The sequence below is a fragment of the Arvicola amphibius genome, chromosome 14, assembly GCF_903992535.2.
Source record: "Arvicola amphibius chromosome 14, mArvAmp1.2, whole genome shotgun sequence".
NCBI classification, from domain to species: domain Eukaryota; kingdom Metazoa; phylum Chordata; class Mammalia; order Rodentia; family Cricetidae; genus Arvicola; species Arvicola amphibius.
The window spans coordinates 21,905,054-21,930,465 of NC_052060.1; the positions used below are offsets into that span (position 1 = coordinate 21,905,054).

Sequence of the window (25,412 nt, forward strand, 5' to 3'; positions counted from 1 at the left end):
ATCTGCATAAGATGAGACAGATCCAGATCCAGGTAGGATCAGGAAAAGGGTCGGAAACAGCTTCTTCTAAGGAGTAACTAAAACTACGGAAAGGCAAAGTGACTACAAAACGGAAGTAAGTAGCACTGAGCAAGAGGCTTCATTCTAAGCAATGTGACCCATCTTCGGGCATCATAGGTTATACTTACAACATAAGTAGAATGGATTATCACGAAAGGTGGTTTGGATTATCACATAAGGTGGTTTCTGGAAGCAATCAAGAGAGATGAAAGGTATAAGATTCATGAGGCTGCTACTGGTGCAAGCAGCATGGGGCAAGGTGATGGACTGTTTTACAGTGCCTGAGTTTCGAGAGCAAAAGGGGTAAACTCTAACATAATCATAAAATCCATAGGACATTAAATAAGCAAACCACTGTCAGTTATTTATTATCATTATCGAGTGCTATATTTCATGCATAACTGCATGTGCCTTACGTTCATACATCTGACAGCACAGTAAATTTATTTACACCATTACTGTGAATATATGAGTAATACATTGTGCCTCAACTTTATGACAGCTGCAGTGTCACTGCTGAGAGATTTTCTCAGCCCCTTTATCAGCTTATGTAACAATCAGGGCTTATCTCTAACAACATGTTGCATGGCAACACAACTTTATATATACATTACATATCATATAAAAATCATATATTAAAGCCATATTCAAATTTATATATATATATATTTACATGTTTTAGAAACTTGCTAAATTATCATTGAGCTTAAATACATTTTAAAAATAATATCATGTTATTTTCTTTGAAATTTAGCAGATTAAATAGTTACAGGCAAACATATATATATGTAAGCAAGTTTGATATTTGGTAAAATAAGCAAAGGAAACTATAGTAAATTTCTGAGATTTTTCTTGATTTTTTTTAGACAATGATTTTTGAACTGAGTATAAGATGAATATTGAATGAATAAACTACGTCCTATGTATGACTGAAGAATTTCTACCCTGAGAAGCCGCAAGAGAACTAATAGAATATTAACATTATAGAATGTACTTTTTAAATTGTTTAAAATACCAGTTAAAATTGTTATACTAATGAGAAATTGAATTTAGGAAATGATCATTAAGTTCAAAAATATTTTATAGAATAGCTACATATTGGTTTGATTTTAGTTTATTTTTACTAAAATGAACAACAATGAAATCAATAAATGTAAATATAGTAGAAACAGGACCAAGAAAATTTTTCTTATGTCTGAAGGACGTTATGAAAGAACTTTAATTACATGTATACTCCACTGTCAATTAATTTGTTCCTGCTATAGCCAATAAGGCATCAAAACAAAGGAAACCTGAAGCCATGCAGAATTAACTAGAAAGCTATTGCACTTCAAAGAAAAATGTGACCTGAGAATTGTAAGCAATGTAACTACAAAAGCCATTCATTCATTCATTTACACAACAAGAACTCAAGTATTTACTGAATGTCTGAGTGCCACACCATATATTGTATAGGTTAGTACACAAAGCTCCAGGTTGAGTATTTGAGACTGTAACTCTAAAGCATTTCTCTGTGTGACATCCTACTGCTGCCTGAGCTCCTATCTATATTGTGTTATAGACTATGATGTCAGCAACCTACAAGGCAGGTACTTTTATATGCATTTGACACAAACGTGGGAGATACTGATACAATGCTCTGTGGCATGCTAAAGTATTGGCTAACTCACCCCAGGTGGAGACTGATGACAGAACCAGGTATGAATATTACGAAAGTCCAACTTGCTTACCCGATGTGTTTATGGAGGTTATTTATATGGGTATAGATAGATAAGGATGACAAACAGCAGCAGAGATGACTCAAAGACAGTTTTTTTATTATTAATTTATTTTATTACTTAAAAAATCAATCCAAATTCCTACTTCTTTCCCTCCTCCCACTTCCCTCTCACTGCCTCCACATACCCTCCCCACAGCCCAATCCAATCTTAAGAGTGCAAAATCCAAGGCCCTCCCCACTACATCCAGGTTGATCAAGGTATACATCGAAAGAGAATAGGATCCCCCAAAGGCAATACATAAAGTTAGGGACAAATTCCAGTGCCATTGTCATTGGCCACTCAGTCTGCCCAGCTGTCAACCACATTCAGAGGGACTATTTGATCCCATGCTTGTTCCTTCCCAGCACATAAGGAGTTGGTGAGCTCCCATTAGCTCAGGGACATTGTCTCAGTGGGTGAACCGCTCATGGTCTTAACTTCCTTGCTCATACTCTCCCTCCTTTCGTTCTTCAACTGGACCTTGTGGGCTCAGTCCAGTGCTCTGATGTGGGTCTATGTCTCTGTTTTCATCTGTTGTTGGATGAAGGTTCTATGGTGATATTTAAGATAGTCATCAGTCTACCTACTGGGCAAGGCAGTTCAGGCACCACATTAAAATCCTAAATAGCCTAATTCAAAACGGGGTACTGAACTAAACAGAGAATTCTCAAGAGCAGAATTTCAAATGGTCAAAAGATACTTAAGGACATGTTCAACTTCCTTAGCTATCAGAGAAATGCAAAACAACTTTGAGATACCATTGTACACCTGTCAGAATGGCTAAAATAAAAAAAAAACCACTAATGATAGCTTATGCTGGAAAGGATATGTTGTAAGGGGAACACCCATCCATGTCTGGAGGGAATGCAAACTTATGCAGCCACATTGGAAATCAGTGTGGCGGTTTCTCAAAAAATTATGAATCAACCTACCTCAGTATCCAGCAATACCACGCTTGGGAATATATCGAAAAGTTGCTCAATCATACTACAAAAGTATTTGTTCAACTATGTTCATAGCAGCATTATTTGTAATAGCCAGAACCTGGAAACAACCTAGATGCCCCTCAACAGAAGATAAAGAACGGATAAAGAAAGTGTGACATATCTACACATTACAGTGCTACTCAGTGGTAAAAAACCAATGACATCTTGAATTTTGCATGCAAATAGATGGAATCAGAAAACACCATACTGCGTGAGATAACCCAGACCCAAAAATTGGAAGCAGAAATGATCACCTGACAAAATTTGGGAGCATGGGGGAGGCGGTAGAAGGAAGGGGAAAGGAAGGCAAAAGGGAAGGGTTGGGGAGAGCTTGAGGGAACGGGATAGTTGAGATGGAGGAAGAACAAATATGAGAGCACAAAAAGAGATATCTTGGTTGAGGGAGTCATTTTGGGGTTAGTAAGAAACCTGGCTCTTGAAAAATTCCCAGGAATCCACAAGGATGACTGCAGCTAAGACTCAGAGACAGTTGTATTACCAATACCTACAGAAGCATGGATGGTAGCCCATGAAAGCCGGAGCACAATACACAACATGCAAGCAGGTCACCATGCTTCATGAGATTTTTTCCCTGTGACTCAGCTGTTCTTTTCATCAGTTCATCCAGTCTTTGTTTCTTCTTGGCAACCTGGCTAGTCTTTGCTCCTTTCAGACTGCTTGCCTGACCTCTGCTTCTTATAGACTCTTGTTGGGAGACTCTTCTCTGCAATTTCCATAATCTGAGATTGATTATCAGCAGTCTTTTTTTGCTTATGTATTCTTGTAAAGGGAGGGGGCCTAATAAATCTGTTCAGTTTTTGGGACTTCCTAGAGTTATTCAGAGTTATTTTCAAATGTTTATTTTTGTCTTACTGGGGTTCTATTCAGAATGGAAATTTTACTTCCCCTTAGACTATCATTTTATTTCATCTCTGTATAAACATTCTAACTTAAGATAGTCTGTTGTTTAGTTTTCCTTTTATATCATGTCTTAAGAAGTTTTCCTCTAAGATGGAAGGCTTCAGCTTCAAGACAATTGCTACACAAGAGTGGCCAGTGAGATCTTCATAGAACGTGGCCTAAAAATCTGGATTCACTCAAATACTGCCAGGATGATTATTCCCCTACCAAGATCTCAAAGGATATGTCCACAGCTTTAAATAATCACAAGGAAGCATTACAGGTTCGTTCTATTATTAATAGGTCTGTGTCCAAATAACCCAGCATGGAACTACTCTCAGTAAACTTGTTTAAACTGTGAGTGTTTCTTGTTATCAGAATTTGTAAATCTACTGCCTTAAAATGGAAAGGAGAGACAAACTGATAAAAAAAAGTCTGGCCAAACTTGGAAAGAAAAACTTGCAGGTTCTCTCTGTCATTTCTGTTGCAGTAGTTACATTTAATAGGCAAGATGAAAGAAAAGCCAGGGTATATGCTTATGTTCATTTCAGTCAATGGAAATGGGTGACATCTTTTCCTGGGATGCAAGTGATTTGGTTAGGATCAGCAATTCAACATCTTTCCCCCAACTTGGAATTCTTAGGAGAACTTTAGTTCTCTGAGGCTCCTTGTTTCTATTGATCAAGACAAAGGAGGTTATTTATTTTTGTCCCTTGGAAGTTACACCATGTATAGACTCCAAGTAATAGCAATCATTCTATCCAGCACTGGACACATATGCCAACCTCTGTATTTAATGCTTGGAATGATGCAGTTGATCTTCTCTATAACTTTATTATGATCTTTCTACAGATATGAAAGTTCAAACATAAGTTTTCTGTGACCTTGGGAATTTTCAATAACAACAAAAATTTGATTCCAGGTGAGGGGACTTAGCTGTCATTATGCACACTGCCCAGGTCAGTGTGAAAGTGCAACATCTTAAGCTCCCTAAACAGCTCAACATTGGCAGGTCAATCACCTCAATTAGAAGTAATCACTATTCATATCTTCCTCTCAATATAAAGAAAATGAAGTCTATGGAAAAATATAGGAGCAAGAGGTAGATGTTCGCTGTCTTTCTCAATAATTCACCTTATTTTTTGAGGCATAGTTCATTGCCTAAACACCTGTCTAGCCAGCCCCGGGGAACTCCCTAACTCTTCTGCTCAGTATAGGGATTGAAAATACAAATCCCTAATCCAGACATTTATGTGCATTCTGGGAATTTAAATTAGGTCCTTATATGACAAATTCTGTACTTATTTTACAGTCTCTCCTGCCCAATAGGCATTAGAAATTAATGAAACTCTTTGAAGTGGGAATTTCAAGTTTGCTGTCGTTCTTACTTTGTTATTGATTCTTTTAGTCCTGTAAACTGTGCTGCTAAGTATGTGTTGTAAAAACAGAAATTGAACCTTTCTTATAGTTTACCATAATGGTTTTCAGGACAAAGTTACAAAATGAAGACAAAAGTCTTTATAGCTAGGCATTAAAATGATTTGTTACGTGTTTGACACAGAAACTGAGTAATACATATTAAGTACCTCTTAATTAATTTATTAACTATGCAGTGATATTTTGTTTGCGTTTTAACAAATAAAGCTTGCCTGAAGAACAGAGTGCTGAGTTAAACCACTAGAGGCCAGGCAGTGATGGCACACACCCTTAGTCCCAGGACTCAGGAGACAGAGGCATATGGATCTGTTAGTTCAAGGCCACCCTAGACAACATTAAATTGATGATCCAGCCTAAAAGAAAAGCAGAGCTCACACGAAGGTGATCCCAGTGCTGAGGATCACACACCTTTAATCCCAGCACTAGGGATGTGGAGATAGGAGCCATATGACTGGGCAGAGAGAGGAATATAAGGTTGGAGGAGAGAGGAGCACAGTGTACTCTGAGGCAACACTCTGAGGCGGCAGTCTGCTGTTGTAGTCTGAGCGTGCAGTCTGAGGACAGGATTACTCTTTTGGTTTGAGCATTGGTAGAGGTAAGTTGCACTGCTTCTCTGATTTTCAGCATTAATCAATATCTGACTCTGGATTTATATTATTAATGCCAATTAGAATCGTGCTACAAATTAATTAATTTTACATTCTTCTGCTGTTTACCTTCCCTTCTCTCCTTCCACTCTCTCTCTTCCTTCTGTTCCCACCTCCCACTCCACTCCTCTATTTCCTTTAAGAAAAGGGCAGGTCTCCCACAGATATTAACAAATATGGCTTATCAAGTTGCAGTAAGACTAAATACCTCCATACCTCCATATGAATTAAATTTGGGCAAAGTGATCCAGTATGAGGAGTAGGGTCACAAAACTAGTAAAAGAGTCATAGAAAGTTCCTACTTTCTTTATTAGAAGTCCCATAAGAGGGCATTGCTACACAACTATAACATATGACGAGTGTGTAGCTCATTCTCATGCAGGCTCTTTGGTTTTGGTTCAGTCTCTGTGAACCTTTAGGAGCTCAGGTTGATTTTGGGCTTTCCTTTTTGTGTCCTTGATTTCCTCTGGGTCTTACAACCTTTTCTCCCCGTCTTCTGAAGAATTCCCCAAGCTCTACCTAATATTTGGTTAGGGTCTGCATATGTTTCCATCAGTTGCTAGATAGAGCCTCTCTGATGACAATTATGCTAGGCACCTATCTATGAGTATAGGAGAAAATCATTAGACATTGTTACATCGTCATGCTTTTTCCTCCAGTCGTGTTTCATTCTATCCTAAATCTCTAGATAATCCAACCTGTGGGTAGTGGTGCTCCAGGCACTGCCAAGGGTACTCTCGTGGCATGGAATTTTAGTTCGACCAGTCATTTGTTGACTAATCTCTCAATTCTACCACTCTTCTGCCAACACATCCCATACGCAGGACAGACTTTAGGTCGAAGGTTGTGGCTCGGTTGATTTCCCACTCCCTCCACTTGTAGTCTTACGGGGTCACAGAAGATGGACAGTTGAGGCTATATATCTGCCTACTTTGCTAAGAGTTTTAGCTGGGATCATCCTTGCATATTCTTGAGAGATTCCCTTCTGCCAGGTTTTTACCTGACCCTGAAATGCCCTCCTTTCCAGTAGTTTCTTTCAGTACACACACTCCCAGACACCAACCTGATCTATCATGTTCCTCTATCCACACTAGCACACAGTACACTCCTGAAATCTCTTCTATTTCCCCTTCCCAGGGGGAATTCAAGACCCCCCCCCTTCACCCTCTTTGTTATCAAGTCTCTCTGGGTCTGTGGATTATAATATGGTTATCCTTCATTTTACAGCTTATATCCACTTATAAGTGAGTACGTAACATGTTTGTCCTTCTTATTTTGGGGTATCTCACTTGGTATGATTTTCCACTCATTTGTCTTGAAATTTTATGATATCATTTCTTTTAACAGCTGAGTAATAATCCAGTGTGTAAATGTTCCATATTATCTTTATTCCTCGTTTGATCATTTGAGGTTGGTCTGTTGAGAATTCTCTGTTGAAATCTGTACCCCACTTTTTAGTTGGATTATTTGTTTTGTTGATGTCCAGTTTCTTGAGTTCTTTATATATTTTGGAATTCAATCTTCTGTCAGTTGTAGGGTTGTTGACTAACTCTTCCCATTCTGTAAGTTGACATTTATATTACTGACCAGGTCTTTTGACTTACAGAAACTTTTCAATTTCATGAGATCCCAATTATTAAGTGTTGATCTTAGTGTTTGCATAATCAGTGGATTGGTGTCCTGTTAAGGAAGTCATCTTCTCTGCCAATATGTTCAATGCTATTTCCCATTTTCTCTTCTATCAGGCTTAGTGTATCTGGATTTATGCTGAGGCCTTTCAATCATTTGAAGTTGAATTGTGTGCAGGGTGTTACATTTGGATTTATTTGCTTTCTTGTACATGTCAACATCCAGTTATGACAACACTATTTGTTGAAGATACATTTTTCAGTGCATAATTTCACTTTATTTTGAAAATCAGTTGTCTTTAGGTGTATTAATTTAAATCTGAGTCTTTGATCCACCTGTCAGTTTCATTTCAATATCACGTGGTTTTTACTGCTGTAGCACTCTGGTACCTCTTGAAATCAGGACAGTGATACCTCTGGAAGGATTTTTTTAAATGTATATTACAGGATTTTTTCAGCTATAATTTTTTTCATACAAAGTTTGGTATTGTTATTTCAAGGACTATAAAGAAATATGTGGAGATTTTAATGGGGATTGCATTGAATCTCCAGATTGTTTCTGGTAAGAGAGTCATTTACACTATGTTAATTCTACCAATCCATGAACATAGGAAATCTTTTCATTTTTTGATATTTTCTCTTATTTCTTTCTTCAAAGGCTTGAAGCTCTTGTCATATATGTCTTTCACTTGCTTTCTTAGAGTTACCCCAAGATTTTTTATATTATTTGAAACTATTGTAAAAGGTGCTGATTCCTTGATTTCTTTGCTTTTCCATTTATTGTTTGCATACAGGAGGCGACTAATTTTTTCCAGTTAATCTTATATCCAGCCACTTGTCTAAAGGTGTTTATCAGCTGTAGAATTTCCCTGGTGGAAATTTTTAGGTCACTTACATATACTATCATATCATATGTGCTTTGACTTCTTCCTTTCCCATTTGGATCCCCTTGATTTCCTTTAGTTGTCTTTTTGATAGAACTTTAAATATGTTGCATAAGTATGGGAAGAGTGGAAAATGTCTTATTCCTTAATTTATTAGAATTATTATGAGTTTCTCACCATTTAATTTGATATGGGCTATCAGCTTGCTAACTATTGCTTTTATTATGTTTAGGAATGCTACTTATATCCCTGATCTCTCCAAGATTTTTTTTGTCTTTTTTTTCTCATTTTTTTTATTAAAAATTTCCATCTCCTCCACTCCTCCTCCCCTTTCCCTCCCCTCCCTTCCACCCATACCCCCCACTCCACCCCTCTCCAAGACAAAGAGCCATCAGGGTTCCCTTCACTATGTTAAGTCCAAGGTCCTCCCAGCTCCCCCTAAGTCCAGGAAGGTGAGCAACCAAACTGACAAGGCTCACAGTGAGCCCGTCCATGCTGTAGAGTTCAAGATTTTATTATGAAAGGCTTTTGGATTTTGTCGAAGACTTTTTCAGCATCTAATGAGATTTTCTTGTGATTTTTTTCATTTATAGTATGTTTATATAGTGGATTACGTTGACAAATTTTCATATGTTGAACTATCCTTGTATCTCTGAGATGAAGTCTCCTTGGTCATGGTGGATTATTTTTTGATGTGTTCTTGGATTTTGTTTGCCAGTATTTTATTGAGTATTTTTGCTTAAATGTTCATGAGGGAAATATGACTTTAATACTGTTTTTTTGAGTCTTTGCATGTTTAGGGTACCTGTTGCCTCATAGAAAGAATTTGGTAGTGTTCTTTCTGTTTTTATTTTGTGGGATAATTTGAATATTGTTATTGCTTTTCTTTGAAATTTTGTTACAAATCTGCATTATAACCATCTGGCTCTGGGCTTGTTTTGGTTGGAATACTTTTAGTGACTGCTTCTACTTTCTCAGGGGTTATAAGTCTATTTATACTGTTTACCTTATTTTACTTTAAATTTGGTAAGTTGTATCTGTCAAGAAATTTTTATATTTCTTCTAGATTTTCCAGTATTGTGGAGTACAGGTTTTTGAAGTATGACTTAGTGATCCTTTGGATTTCCTCAAAATCTGTTATTATGTTCCCTTCTTCTCTTCGCATTTAGTTAGCTTGGGTAAGGGTTTATTTTGTTTATTTTTCTTAAAGAATCATTTTTTTCCTTTGGTTCTCTGTATTATTCTCTTTGTTTCTATTGATTTCAGCCCTCAATTTGAATATTTCTTACCATCTTCTCTTCTTGGGGATATCTGCTTTTCTGTTGCTATCGTTCTAGTTCTTTTAAGTGTATATTTAAGTTGCTAGTAACAGAGCTCTCAAATTCTTCATGAAGGTACTTAATGTTATGAACTTTAGCACTGCTTTCAATGTGTTCCATAATTGAGGTATGATGTACATTCATTTTCATTGAATTGTAAGAAGTCTTCTCTCTCTCTCTTTTTCTCTCTCTATATATATTCTCTCTCTCTTTCATTCTTTCTTTTTTTTCTCTCTTCCTTTACTGAGTGGCAAATCAATAGATAATTGTTCAGTCTCCATAAGTTTATTGATCCTGATTTTTTTCCTCATTTTTTTTATTAAAGATTTCCATCTCCTTCCCTCATCCTCCCCTTTCCCTCCCCTCCCTTCCACCCATACCCCCACTCCACCCCTCTCCAAGACAAAGAGCCATCAGGGTTCCCTTCACTATGTTAAGTCCAAGGTCCTCCCAGCTCCCCCTAAGTCCAGGAAGGTGAGCAACCAAACTGACAAGGCTCACAGTGAGCCCGTCCATGCTGTAGAGTTCATGTTCATTGCCGTTGTCCTTGGTTTCTCAGTCCTCCTTCACTGTCAGCCACATTCAGAGAGTCGGGTTTGGTCCCCTGTTCCATCAGTCCCATTCCAACTGGACTTGGTGGTCTCCTGTTAGATCTGTCCCACCGTCTCAATGGGTAAACGCACTCCTCACGTTCCTGACTTCCTTGCTCATGATCTCCCTCCTTTTGCTCCTCATCGGGACCTTGGGAGCTCAGTCCGGTGCTTCTATGTGGGGCTCTGTCATTTTCTCCATCCAATGCCAGGTGAAGGTTCTATGGTGATATGCAAGATATTCATGAGTATGGCAATAGGATCTGGACATTTCTGGCACCCTCTCCTCAGCTGCTGAAGGAACTAGCTGGGGGCGTCTTCCTGGACACCTGGGAACCCCTCTAGAGTCAAGTCTCTGCCAACCCTAGAATGGCTCCCTTAAGTAAGATATATAATTCCTTGTTCCCATATCCACCCTTCCTATATCCCAACCATCCTATTCCCCCAAGCTCTTCCCATCCTCCACTTTTCTCTCCCCATCCCCCCTCCCCCCATCCCACCCCACCCCCATGTAAAAGCATCTGTTCAACTATGTTTATAGCAGCATTATTTGTAATAGCCAGAACCTGGAAACAACCTAGATGCCCTTCAGTGGAAGAATGGATGAAGAAAGTGAGGAATATATACATATTAGAGTACTACTCGGCGGTAAAAAAAACAATGACATCTTGAATTTTGCATGCAAATGGAGGAAAATAGAAAACACCATCATGAGTGAGGTAACCCAGACCCAAAAAGATGGACTCACTCATAATTGGTTTCTAGCCATAAATAAAGGACATCGAGCCTATAATTTGTAAAAAATCCTAGAGAAGCTATATAAGAAGGTGAACCCAAAGATCCTGATTTTTCTATGTTGTTTTTTTAAATCCAGATTTAATCCATGGTGGTCTGATAAGATACAGGGGGTTATTTCAACCTTTTGTATCTTCTGAGAACTGCTTTGTGCCAAGTACATGGTCAGTTTTGGATAGGGTTCCATGAGCTACCGAGAAGAGGGTGTATTCTTTTGTGTTTGTGTGAAATGTTCTGAAAATGTCTGCTAAGTACATTTGAGTCATAACATCTATTACTGCCATTATTTCTCTGTTTAGTTCTGTCTGGATGTGTCTGAAGAGTTGGGTGTTGAAGTCCTCCACTATTGTGTGGTTTTTGATGTGTGATTTAAGCTTCAGTAATGTTTCCTTTGTAAATGTGGCACCCATTACATTTGGGGTGTACATGATCAGAAATGAAGCATAATCTTGGTGGATTTTTCCTTTTATGAGTATGCCCTCCTTTCCACTAGATTTTTTTTTCAGAAAAATCTACTCTCTCTCCCCTCCACCAACTTGATCTGTCATGTTCATATCCACATTAGCCACAACAGTACACTCCCGAAATCTCTTCTATTTCTCCCTTCCAGGTAGATCCAAGCTTTCCCCATGACTTGTACCCTCCCTGTTACATAATCACTTTGAGTCTATGGATTATAGTATGGATATCCTTCATTTTACAGCTAGTATCCACTTATAAGTGAATACATGTTCATCCTTCTTATACTTTTATGAGTATTAAAAGTCCCTCTCTATTTCTTTTGATTAATTTTGGCAGGAAGTCAATTTTGTTTGATATTAGGTCAGCCACACCATCTTGCTTCTTAGGTCTTCCTGACTGGAAATATCTTTCTAATCTTTTATTCTGAGGTGATGTCTATTGTTGGTGTTGAGGTGTGTTTCTTGTGCAGCAGAATGATAGATCTTACTTTCCCATCCATTCTGTTAGCATATGTCATATATTGACATATTGAATTCATTGATATTGAAAGATATTAAAGACTAATGATTGCTGATTCTTGTTATTTTGGATTTGGTGGTGGTGGTGTGTATATGTACACATTTCCCTTCTTTGAGTTTTGCTGATATGAGAGTATCTATTCTTTGTGTTTTTGTCAGGGTGGTTACCTTTTTGAGACTGTAGTTTTCCTTCTAGTACTTTCTGTAGGGCCCGGTTTGTATCTAAATATTGTTTATATTTGACTTTGTATGAAATATCTTGCTTTCTCCATCTATGGGGATTGCCAGTTTCCTGAGTATAGTACTCTAGGCTGGCAGCCATGTTCTCTTAGAGTCTGCAAGCCATTAGTCCAGGCCCTTCTATATTTTAGGATCTTCACTGAGAAGTTAGGTGTGATTCTAATATATTTTCCTTTTTATATTACTTGGCCTTTTTCCCTTGCTATTTTAATAATCTTTCTTGGTTATTTATGCTTAGGGTTTTGATTATTACGTAGCAATGGGATTTTTCTTTTCTGATCCAGTCTCTTTGGCATTCTGTAAGCTTCTTGTATCTTTGTAGGCACATTCTTCTACGGGTTGGGAAAATATATTCTGTAGGTTTCTGAACTGGGTTTCTTCTCCTTTTTCTCCTTTATCCCTATTATTCATATGTTTGATATTTTCATGGTGTCCTAGACTTCCTGTTATTTTATGTTAAAATTTTTTGGTTTTACATTTCATATATATATGTGTATATATATATATATATATATATATATATACACACACATATATACATATATATATATATATACACGCACACATATATGTATATATATCCCCCTTTCTGTTTTCAGCATCTGAGATTCTCTCTTTTGTCTCTCATATTCTGTCAGTGATGTTGCATCTGTAGTTTCTGTTTGCTTACCCAGATTTTCCGTTTCTAGGATTCCCCCCCCCCAGTGTCTGTTTTCTACTCATTTCTTTATTTTCCTTTCCCTTTTGTTGGCTGTTTTATTCCTTTTTTATTGTTTTTATTGAGCTATATTTTTTCTCCACTCCCCTCCCTTTTCCCCCCTTCCTCTTCTGCCCTCTCCCATGATCCCCCTGACTCCCAATTTACTCAGGAGATTTTGTCTTTTTCTATTTCCCATGTAGATTAGATATATGCATATCTCTCTTAGGGTCCTCTTTGTTGTCTAGGTTCTCTGGGGTTGTGAATTGTAGGCTGGTTTTTCTTTGTTTTATGTCTACTCCCGCCAGCAATAGCAGAGTGTTCCTTTTACCCCACATCCTCTTCAGCATAAACTGTCATCAGTGTTTTTGATCTTGGCTTCAGATTGTTGGAGGTAGGGAGAAACAGTGATTGTGCTCAGGAATGACTGTCAGGCTGTTGTATGGGTCTCAAAATCCATTCAGTCTGCAGTGGAGCTGTCTTTGAGCTTTGCTGTGGCTATAATTACCATTCATTTATTTTATTGATAGTCACAGAACTGTGGGAATCTTGGAATCAGAGAAAGATTCCCAAGTATCCTTGCTCCATCTTGGTTTCTCTGAGCAGCCTAGAACGCGAGGGCTTCCTTTCATTTCACGTATCTCCAGTAATCTAACAGCTTTTCAGAGTCAGGGTGGCTTTAGGGAGGTGATTCTCTTACTCTATCTTATTTTTTTGTAAGATGTGGGGTAGCTTGGTGTGTCTCTGACCTAAGATGTGTTCCATATTGCTATGTGCCTTGCTTTTTTACCCATAATCCCTGATATCCATCTAGTGTTATGGGAGATCCCTAGATGATGGGCTTTCTTTCTGACCGCCCTGCAGAAGCAGTTGATTTCTTTCCTTCTACTTTCTTTGGAGCAGCCAGCTTTCGTAGCAGATAATTTTTACTCGAATGTCTTTTTCACAAGAGTGACCTATGGTTTGGGGCAAGCTGAAAGGACTTCTTTTTACTTCTGTAATGTTAAATGGATATTGCTTCCTATGGGTACCAGTGGAGGTGAAAGTATCTTGTCTTAGCTCTGCTTGTCATCTCCATTTGCTCCAGCAGTGGAGAGCAACAGGAGAGAATTGACAATTGGCTATTGATTTCTTTTTATCTAGGGCTTGCAAGCTTTTAGAGTCCAAGTATCAGTTCCTAAGGTGTTAATATTTGACCTGCTGTGAGTTTTAGGAAGTTTTTAATATTTCAGTTGTTTTGCTCTTAACGCTTTTATGGCCATCCTTTTGTAAAGAGTACAATATTTCATATTTTTGGAACCTTTTCAGGTTCTTTTATTCCCCTTTAAAAATATCTTCATGTTAATTAGAGATCTCAGAGCACTGGAAACACAAAGTTAAAGGTTTTTTTAGACTATTTGAGTCTTTAAATTAGGAGCAATATTTGCTTGCTATTTTCATACAGTATACACTTTACAGCTAGAATAAACTTGAAATTATAGAAAATATTTAACTGACTAAAAAAGAGTAAGAAATTTTCAAAATGTAACTTAATATTTAAATATCTTTTATAAAAGTTACCAAAAAACTTACCATAGTTATTAACTATTATTTGTATTTAACTCTAAAATCATGTTCAAATTTAATGTTGAATAAACATTGTTATTAAGATTGAGAAAGGTTTTTCTAATAAAGATAGAAGTAATTTTTTTCAAATTATAATGATAATTGATGATTTTATAACTAGAATAAATTCTGGTAAAATTTAAATTCCCTTTCTGTGTATTTATCTGAGCTTAAAAAATGAAGGTTTATGATGTGAAAGAATTCTTCTATAATAACTTCTGTTTTTCTTAGTGAGACATTGTTATTTGTAATGCTCATGTAATTATATGCCAGTGTAACTGAAGGATGTAATGACATTTCTCTTTGAAAGCATTTAAATAACTCAGGAAATTGCTTCACTGTTCTGTTTCCTGACTTAAAACCCACTTTTGCCATGTTCATTTTATTATACAATCTGTCTCAACTCATCCAGGCAAAATATATTCCACGAAGAATAATGTGCACTGAGTGTTTTACAGGTTGATAGCCATATAATTGTATCCAGTCTTGCATTTACATTTTACATAGACATTTAGCATATTATACATAAACAGTTGTGTTGATAAAGTGCATGGTAATAATGTCTGGATAAGATTCACACAGGTTTATTTTTTCCTACTTTTAGTTATTTCAGTTGACTTAAAAATCTGTTATTCAAGAATTATTATTTAATTTATGGAATATAAAATATTCATGAATTAAGAAAGAATGGAAAATAATAACTCAATTGAATTGTGAAGTACAATTAGTTTCATTAGGGCATGAAATAACAAAATAAAAACTGGATATTTGCCCTCATTAATTTAAAGAGCTTGCATAGTCTATAGCATGAGGGTATAGTCTGCCAAATTAGTGTTATTCCAGAGGACACGCTAAGTTCCTCTACTATTGGGATGGATGCCTTTCACACACGCGTTAAAGTAGCCATAGGTATAATCTTTATCTATAAACAGTCCTTTCCTCCTGATCTCAACAGTGGTCACTGGCTGAAACTTGAGTTCCAATCCATGAGAAAGGCCTGTGTTCTCAATTTTATGTTAAAATAATTTTTGAGTCCTGATTCTTATTCTTCCAGAAAATTGATCACAAAACTGCTATCTGATGTCATTTGCTTTTTCTTTGTATGAGTTTTGAAAACATTATGAAGGACCTGTGGAAGAATGTGTGACGGAGGAGTGTCTATGTGTTACTTTTATTGGTTAATAAAGAGACTGCCTTGGCCCCTTTAATAGGAAAGAAAATTAGGTAGGCAGAGTAGACAGAACAGAATTCTAGGAGAGAGAAGGCAGACGCTTCAAACAGTCGTCATGCCTCTCCTCTCTGAGATGGACGCAGGTTAAGATCTTTCCTGGTAAGCGACCACCTTGTGGTGCTACACAGATTACTAAATATGGATTAAAGCAAGATGTGAGAATTAACCAATAAGAGGCTGAAACTAATGGGCCAAGCAGTATTTAAAAGAATACAGTTTCCGTGTAATTATTCTGGGTAAAGCTAGCTGGGTAGCGTGACACAGCCCGCCGTTCCATCTACAAATGTGGACACAAAATAGAGGCTCTGAATCAAGGGTGAATCTAAGATAACAGACTTGCACATGATAGTAATATCTAAATAGAAACATTGCTAGGATGACATGTCTTTACTTCTCCTTTGGAAAATAAGTTTTCGCATGTGTTCCAAGAATGCTTAATTCTGGCCCTAACAATATATTTATTGGGCTCCATTGTAAATTAAAAATCAAGTTTGGGGTAGTGAATGTTTTTTTTTTAAATTATGCCGCTATAAATTTACTGAAAAAGTTTTAATGGAAGTGAAGTATAATTATTTTGTTTACTTGATGTACTTTACTAAATGGGTGGTTTAAAGTTTTCTAAAGTGAAATTCTCTTTCTGTCATTTTTTTTCTGTCTATGCCTATTTGTAAGATGCTCACCTCATGACCAACTGATAGCCTACTGGTGAAAGCTCATGTACAAACATCCTGCCTTCTCAGTTCAATCTTGTCCCTGTTTTACTCCTTAGTACTTTCGGTAAATTCAAGGAGATGGGATTGAACTCTGTTGTTAGTTGAGGTACATTTGGTCTCCTCAAGTGTTTCTTTCTTTAAGACTGCTTCTCTAAAGATGGGGTTGTGGGTATGGAAACCGGTGTCAACTGGGACTTAGGTAATAGATATTAGTATGATTCTAGACAATGTTTTTTTTTTTTCTTTTAAATGTCAATGTCTAGGCAGGGTGGTGGTGGCGCACATCTTTAATCCCAGCACTCCAGAGGCAGAGGCAGCTGGAACAGAGGTGAGTTCTAGGCAAGCCTGGTCTACAAGAGTTAGTTCTAGGCTCCAAAGCTACAGAGAAACCTTGTCTCAAAAACAAAACAAAACAAAAAAACCAACAAAAAACAATATCTATTCCTATCACCTCCTTTATATAGTGTCTATGGAAACTCCTAAAGTAGGAAACTGAATTGTGGAGATACATTGCCTTCTCATGAACACGGGACTAAGGCTAATAATAAAAGTCACTGGAGTGCTCTAAAGAGAATGCCCTGGTGGGTACAAAACAGCATAACCCAGTGAGTAATGCCTTCAACACAAGAATGAAATGACTAGAGTTCTCCCCCTTGTGGCCAGCTGAGAAACCTGTAGTGATAAGTCCCCAAAACTTGTCAGTATTATTTTTTGTGACCTCATTAAAAATTGTAAAATAAAGAATATTCCAGCTACATTTTATTTTATGTATAATCACCTTCACTGCCTATTCCAAAGGCAGAGTTTTCCCATGTTGTGCCTTTTTATTAACTTTTGAAATAATTCCAAGTGCTACTTTATTAAGGAAGAGACTCTTAAAATTCCCACTTTACTTTCCGCTAACAATTGTTACGAAAGTAGGAAAATTCTAGTGGACTTATTCAAATTCCTCTAGACTAATGGGCAGGGTAGTAGATGAGGATATTAGCACAGAAGGAGAAATGTAGGTAGGATTACTCATGAAGACTCAGCATCTATAAGCAAAGCTCTGTACAATTTCAATAAGGACAGAGAGGGTTGACTTTGAAAATTCCAAGAAAAAGCCGGGCGGTGGTGGCGCACGCCTTTAATCCCAGCACTCGGGAGGCAAAGGCAGGCGGATCTCTGTGAGTTCGAGGCCAGCCTGGTCTACAAGAGCTAGTTCCAGGACAGGCTCTAAAAAAGCTGCAGAGAAACCCTGTCTCAAAAAACCAAAAAAAAAAAGAAAAAAGAAAATTCCAAGAAAAGAAGCACTGCATTGATATAATTCATATTTGAACAAAAGATAAAGGAACTTCATATTTTATTGGACTTTCTTAAGTTTAAGCTTAAGTTAAGGAGGGCTGAATTACAGTTGGAACAATGCTGACAGCTTTACACCTCAGATCAAAGTTACCAGCTCAGATTGGCATCCTAATAACCATGAGCTTCAGGTGGAGAACTTGGCAAATTATGAGAAGTCTCTTTAAACTCACTCAGCCATGTCAACTTAGAGAGACTATGGAATGAGAAAAGGCCCAGCAAGGCCTCTTATTTAGTATAGGTGATTACTGCCAAAGCTGAGGAGCTGAATTTGAAATGCATGTTGTAGAAGGAGAGAACGGATTCCTGCATGACCTTGTGCAAGCTTTCTAAATACTTCATGGCACAAATGTGCAAGCAGACCTGCAAACACTCGAGCAAATAAATGACTAAATACATGCAATGAAAATAATTCAAATAAAGACACAATAGTAGTTATTTATGTGGTCATGACCTTCACAACATGAGAAAAGGAATTAAAAGGGGGCAGTTCTTTCTAAGGTGTTTCTTGGATAAACCCAGACAAAGAACCCAAGGGAGGCCACATACTCTATAAATTCTTCAAGAAAGTGAATGGGTCTCATGTCATAGTGAGGTCCTAGACTGAAAATAAGGAGCAAAGATATAAGAAAGAACGTAGGTTGATGGGGATCTCTTTTCTCAAAAGATAAAGTCTTCCCCTTAACAGTACCGTGTGCTTCCAGTGGCTGATGTTGTGACAGAATGAGGCATCATCTCCCCATCTCCTCTCTTAACCCTGTTGTCTTATTTGCAAAATGTTTGTCCTCCACTTTCTAGCCTTTTACTCTTTCTGTAATGTTCAGGAAACACACAGTGTCCAGAAAACTGGACTACAGTACCATCTTGATTTGACTCTCTTTTTATTACTTTTTTCTCCCATGTAATATTTTTATTGTTTGAGGATTTCACACATGCAAATAATGTATTTTGATGAAATACTCTTTCCCAAATGTTTCCCCTTATTGCCAATACCATCTTTTTCGGTATGGTATTGTCTTTATTATTATTTATTTAAAAAAGACAACAAATTATCTTTTTTCATCATATATACCCAACCCAAGTTCCCCTCCCTCCCTTCCTCCCATTCCCTCCACCAACCTCACCCACCATACCTCCCATGCACTCTACCTCTCCCCAGAGAGAGCAAAACACACCACACTGGGGAAGGTCTAAGGCCCTCCCTACTATATCTGGGCTGAACAAGGTATCTATCCAAAGAGAACTGCTTCCCCCAAATCAGCACACGCCGCAGGAACAAATAAATCCTGGTGCCATATCCAGTGGCCACTCAGTCTGCCCCAGCCACACAATTGTCAACAACATTCAGAGGGACTAGTTTGGTTCTATGCTGGTTCCTTCCCTGTCCATCTGAAGTTGGTGAGCTCCCATTAGCTCAGCTGTTTCAGTGGGTGAACCCATCATGGTCTTGACCTCTTTGCTCATATTCTCACCCCTCCCACTTTTCAACAGGACCCTGGGAGCTCAGTCCAGTGCTCCTCTTCCCGTCTCTGTTCCTGTCTCCATCAGCTGCTAGATAAAGGCTCTCTGGTGATATTTAAGATATTCATCAGTCTGACCACAGGGCAGGGCCAGTTCGGGATCCCTCTCCTCTATTGTTTACGGTCTTAGCTGGAGTCATCCTTGTAGCTTCCTGGGAATTTCTAGAGCCAGGTTTCTTGCAAATCCCACAATGGCTCCCTCAATCAAGACATTGTTTTCTTGCTCTCATCTCTGTCCTTCCTCCATCTTGACTATCTCGTTCCCCCAAGTTTGCCGTAGCCCCTGCTCTACTCTTCTCTCCTCCCTTCTCCTCCCAACTATGTTCCCAATTTTGTCAGGTGATCTTGTCTATTTTGACTTTTCAGGTGTTGTTACTGTTCTTTATTTTCCTCTTCCTCCTTATCTTCCTTCTCTTCCTCCTCCACTTCTCTCTTATCCTCCACTTCTCTTGTGTGATTGAAGAAGGTGGTTAATTAAAAATTAGATTTTCTCTTTTTTGCCTTTAAATAATATGAACAATTAACTCCATTAGAAACAAGTAAGAAAAGTTATTTTTACGTTAATATAGCACATTCTTTCAACTTGTTTGTTTTACCTTTGCTATTACATTCGCAGCGACCTACAAGTATTTAACTAATGCTACATGTATTTCTGCAGTATTTGAAGCATATGTTTCTGTATTAATATGTACTCATTGGAGAAAGCATAATATATATTATCTTTAACTGGGCACTAAATTATTAGTTATTTTCTTCTTTCAAAGAATAAAATGGAAAGCTTATCTTTAAAAAGGTAATATGTTAAAATAGTGGATTTAAAAAATAATCAGAATTATTGATAGTAAACACTGGTAGACACATAGCAATGGTATCAAGCACTGACAAGAAAGAAAGACGGTCTTTCAAGGTTTATCTGTGACTACATCACAAGGCATAAAATTGCCGTTGGTCTACGAAGAGTCTATGTGAATCTTAAGCTACATGGGCAACCCATGGAAGAGAAGTAATCATGTGGAAAAAGAGAGAAGGAGATAAAAATAAAAACAAGAGTGAAAAGAGAGTTGATGTCACTTACTTAGTTTGATAGGTACATGACAATAAGTAATAAAAGCTCCAGAAAGTTTACTGAGGGGATAAATGTTGGTGCTGAATTTCAACACTACACCATCGGTTTACGGAGACAGAAGACTTAACCTCCAACTTACCAATATAGGAAATGTTCTTGGCTATAAAATGGAGGCAAATATCCATATCTGACTGAGCAGTTTAGAATATTTAAAAAGCAATTTGAATATAATGCAGTATACAGCAATAATGACATATGTAACTATTTTTGTTGTCATTCATAATAGTAAAAAAAGAAAATATTATATGGACCCACATTAACATAATAAGTAAGAAATTTTAGAAATTCTACTCGAGATATGATACCTATGCTTCAAAGATGGCCTGTTTTAAAATTTTATAAATAATACAATTAAAGTTTGTGTTTTTTCTCAATGTCATTGGTTAGATCTAGCTCTCTTTTAAATTAAGCTTGAATTTCTTTTGCATGTGTTAATATACTTTATAACATGAGCCCATATATTATCAATTTTTAGAAGCAATGTATTCATTTCTCCCACATACCAACAGTAGTAATAGACTCTTTGCTGTTTAAGAAATAATTTCCTCCTTCTAAATAGTATCAATTTACATGTAGTTTGGAAAATGATTTATTGTAAACAAATCTCCCCTTTCTTTAATTGATTAATGTATTATGTTTAAAAGATTTGAACTCAGCCAGATAAAAGAATATTAAAAGAGTAAAAATTAGAACAAATATGAGTGAAAGTTAGGTAAGTTAGCAGATACTAGAGAATGAGTTAGGTATGACAAGTTTGCGCACTGTTGTTATTATGAAACACACTAACTTAGGTAAAGAAGTGAGATGGTTGATGCTTTAGACAGTGGCAAAGTGCTAGGTTAGATATAATTTATTATATCCTTAATATTCAAGCATTGCTAAGAATGTAAATCACCCATAAGGTAACTGTAAGTATAATGAAAAAAAATATGAGAATAGAAGGTCATTTTGATGAAATAAAAAATAAAAGATAGATAACATTTTAGGTTGTATTATGGATGCATGGCATGTAACACCCTATTTAATTTGTGTATTTGAAAATTTTCCATAATTAAATATTAAGCTATTGGAAAAGCTGAAGCTTAATTTCAAATATTCTATTAGGTCAAAGTAGAGTAGATATGATTGTATATAACCTTATTAGAATTCAGCAGAAAGCCTACAGCCTATTTTCTTGATATTAGAGCATTAAAGAAATTGTTCCCCTGAGCTCTCACAAAAAGGACATGATATGATGTATTTGACACTTTCAGTAAATATAATAGTGCATCTTTAACAGATGTATTTTTTATTATAGTCAAATTGATCATGAACAAGTAATTGAGCAAGAACAATTGTAAAAGCAACAAACGAAGAAATAACATTCCTAAATTGAGTACTTTGATCAGTCAGTTAAAAAGTTGAGAATATTTGTGAAATTAGGTACAATATTAAAATACACAAAATTATTTTCATTTGGATACATGCCCAAGAATGGTATAGTGCGATCATGTGGCAGATATATTTCTAGTTTTCTAAGGAGTGTTCTTACTGATTTCCAAAGTATCTCTGACAGTTTGCAAGACTCCTCTAGCAGTGTGAAAATATCCCTTTCCCCCGATATCCATACAAGCATTTGTTATAGTTTTTAAATTATTATCTGAGCATATTCTGATTGGATCAAACATGTAGATGAAGTGACAGAGAGAATGTAAGAGCCAGAGGCAGTGGATAATGACAAAACATTTTCTAGATACACCAGTTCCTTGCATACATGAAACCAAGCATGTGTGGCAGCATGCACAGACCCTGTGCAAGCCCAAGCTGGAAAGAATCCAAGAATGGGAAATGGGCATGGAGTCTCAGTGCTGGTCATAGAACTATTGGCAATTGAGAGCTTCTGAGATGATGTGGGATTTCTCTCTGTATGCTGTGAATATGTTTTATTACCATTGATTATTAAGGAAGCTGCTTCAGCCTATAACAGTGCAGAATATAGCCAGCCTGGAAGAGATATACAGAAAGAACTGGCTGAATTAAAAAGACACTATGTAGCTGATGAAGGAGATGACAGGACCTTATGTGGTAAGCCACAGTCTCATGGTGATACACAGAATAATAGAAATTGGTTAATTTAAGATGTAAAAACTAGCTAGGAATATGACTAAGCTATTTATTAAGCAGTATTGTCATTAATATAGTCTTTGTGTGATTATATGGGTGTGTGCATCTGGGAAATGAAAAAGTAGTCTCCACTACACTGAGAGAAAAGGAGAGCCATTTTTTAACAGTGTAGACCCTGGTAAGTCTATTACATGCTAGTGGAGGATCACGCTTCTAACAATACTAAGGCAGCACAAAGTGTCCTTGGTGGATTTCAATAAAAGAGATGTTTACAAAAGACGGTTAGGAGGGGTGGACTGGACAGAGTTGTGTGACAGAAAATGAATATGATGAAAACACATGATGCCTCATTTTCAAATACTAGAATATTTTAAAAGATATTTTCAATAGCCATCTATTTTGTCTATTTTGCTGTAGTAACTGAGAGATCTGGTTTTGAGATTGAATTAATGTTTCATTTTCTTCTTGTAGTCATTGATTGGTCCTCTAAAACTTGAGCCAAAGAATATAGAGTTTATATTTTCTGTTGAGAACTCTGTGAACATGACAGTTTACAATACCAAAAGGAACCCTTGAGTTTCTACACACACACACACACACACACACACACACACACACACACACACACAAATAACAAGTAAATAAATGAAATAAGATAAAAAGCAGATAAAAGTAATAGAGACCAGTCTACAAGATAGGAGTGGCTACCACACAGCAGATCCTGGGACTCACGGGAAAGCTTTATTCTCTTTCACGCATGTTTTAATACTTATTTAAGCAGAATTCATCCATGCTTTATAGCTACAATTCTCTGAGTATTTTAATTTCAAGTTGTAGAGAAATGTAGTTATGAGTGGATTGTGGCACTGTGCACTTCAAACTATGATGCCTAAAGGTAGTTTAATCACCTTCAGACTTACGTTAACTATTCCATCTTACTGCCAACCCACCCAGCTGTAAAGAAATTATAATTACCTATTACAACGATTTAAATCTAAATATATTGGATAAAACTCAGAAAAAGACACTCCCCATTTTACACTTGAATTGCTTTAAAAACTTCCTTCCCATCAGTGTGCTAAATCCATGCTCTGTCATAAAGACTATGGTCTTTTATTATTTTTCTAACCATACCTTCCATATTTAGAAACTGCAGGGTTGATATATACTTTATAATCTGAAGAGAAGAAAAAATATTCCATTTATTCTGCTATTCTTTTTTAATATGATATGCCAGTGTTCATTCTCCACAGTGTGAACTTGTGTTTTATTATGTTTATTCATTAGTAAAGCTTTCCTCATTTTAGTGTTATGGGATGAAATACATTTCAAAGTAATTTTAGGCAATGTGTTGTACATTCCTACGTTGTTACTCCTGTGTTAAAGTATCTGATAATTAGTTTTTAAATAGGATCTTTATAATATTAATAGAAAGAAATTTTGTCCCGAAAATTAGCCTTATATCACAATTGATTTAATCAGAAAATGATGAGAGATTATTTGTAACAGATGTAACTTTCTGTGATTCTCACACTCCTATATTTGGCATAGACATATCCTAACTGTGCCAAGAGGTCCTAACAGTTTACAGAGGATAATTTTTTTGAAAACCCACACTTTATTTGATCACTCTCACAAACTTTGATATTCCAAAGCTTGGGGTTCACTTAATTTCTCTAAGTGCTCCATGATTTAAAAAAATGTAGCAAGTCTGTCTTACCAATGTGAATTCAAAGTTGGTCTCTGCACTAGTCAAAGCTCATTTGTATTTAGATAACTAGCTTTATCTGTTATCTATCTATCTATCTATCTATCACCTGCTAGTCCAACAGTAGATGTCTATACCAATAGAAGCTCCAAGAATCAATCAATATCAATCTACAAATCTGAGCACTTCAGCTGGTCTTAGAAGCTCCAAGAGTCCATCAATGTGAATCTACAAAGCTGGGCACTTCAGTTGGTCTTAGAAGTTCCAAGAATCCAGAAATGTCAATCTATAAAGCAGGACACATCAACTTGTCTTCAGTATGCTTCATATTGAAAAGGAGTAGGCTGTAGTGCCAGTAAGGGAATTGACTTGCCAATGTAAGTGAGTGCAGTCAGGCAAAGAGCAAAAAACTTCCTTGCTCCGTGTTCTTTATATAGGCTGCTAACAGATATGGCCTTGATTAAAGGTGGTTTTTCCTTTCTCCAAAGATCCCAGTTAAATGTGTGTCTTCCCAGTTCAAATAATTTAATTAATAAAAAAATCCCTCATAGGTGTATCCAACTGCTTGGATTTTACCTAATTCCAGATGGAGTAAAATGTATGCTATGTAAATAAAATAAATATTTATTATTAATTATTATTATTATTATTATTATTATATTATAAACTACAAAGCAATGATTTATTGCTTCTACTTTTAAAAAATTTATTCTTCACTTATACATTATATCCCAGAGTTTTCTAACCCTTTGTTGCTCCTAGTACCCTCCCGTAGCACCTTTTACCCCAGATCCACACATCCTTTGTTTCCCTTCAGAAAAGATCGGACACTCCAGGATATCAATCAAACGTGGCATAAAGACAAGGTACATACCCTATCATATCTTAGGTGGGTGAGGTAATCAATGGGAAAGAGTCAGAGACAACCCCCATAGCTACTGTTAGGAGTTCCACAAAATCGCCAAGCTACACAACCATAACTTATACATAGAGGATCTAGTGGAGATGCATTTAGGTTCTTTGACTGCCTCTTTAGTCTCTGTCATATCAGTTTAGTTGAGCCTGTGGGTCATGTTTTCATAGGGTCCTCAACCCTTCTGAAACTACAATCCTTCCTCCACATATTTCTCAGAGTTTCCCTA

General features: G+C 36.7%; 1 protein-coding gene across 1 annotated transcript in view; it reads right to left on the reverse strand.

Moving 5' to 3' along the window:
* Positions 1–25,412, reverse strand: part of LOC119800670 (carbonic anhydrase 2-like) — a 43,861-nt gene that overhangs the window by 6,006 nt on the left and 12,443 nt on the right. The window contains exon 4 of the mRNA XM_042054137.1: positions 3,357–3,530. Coding sequence (XP_041910071.1) covers positions 3,357–3,530 — 174 coding nt within the window. The remainder of the gene's footprint in view (positions 1–3,356; positions 3,531–25,412) is intronic.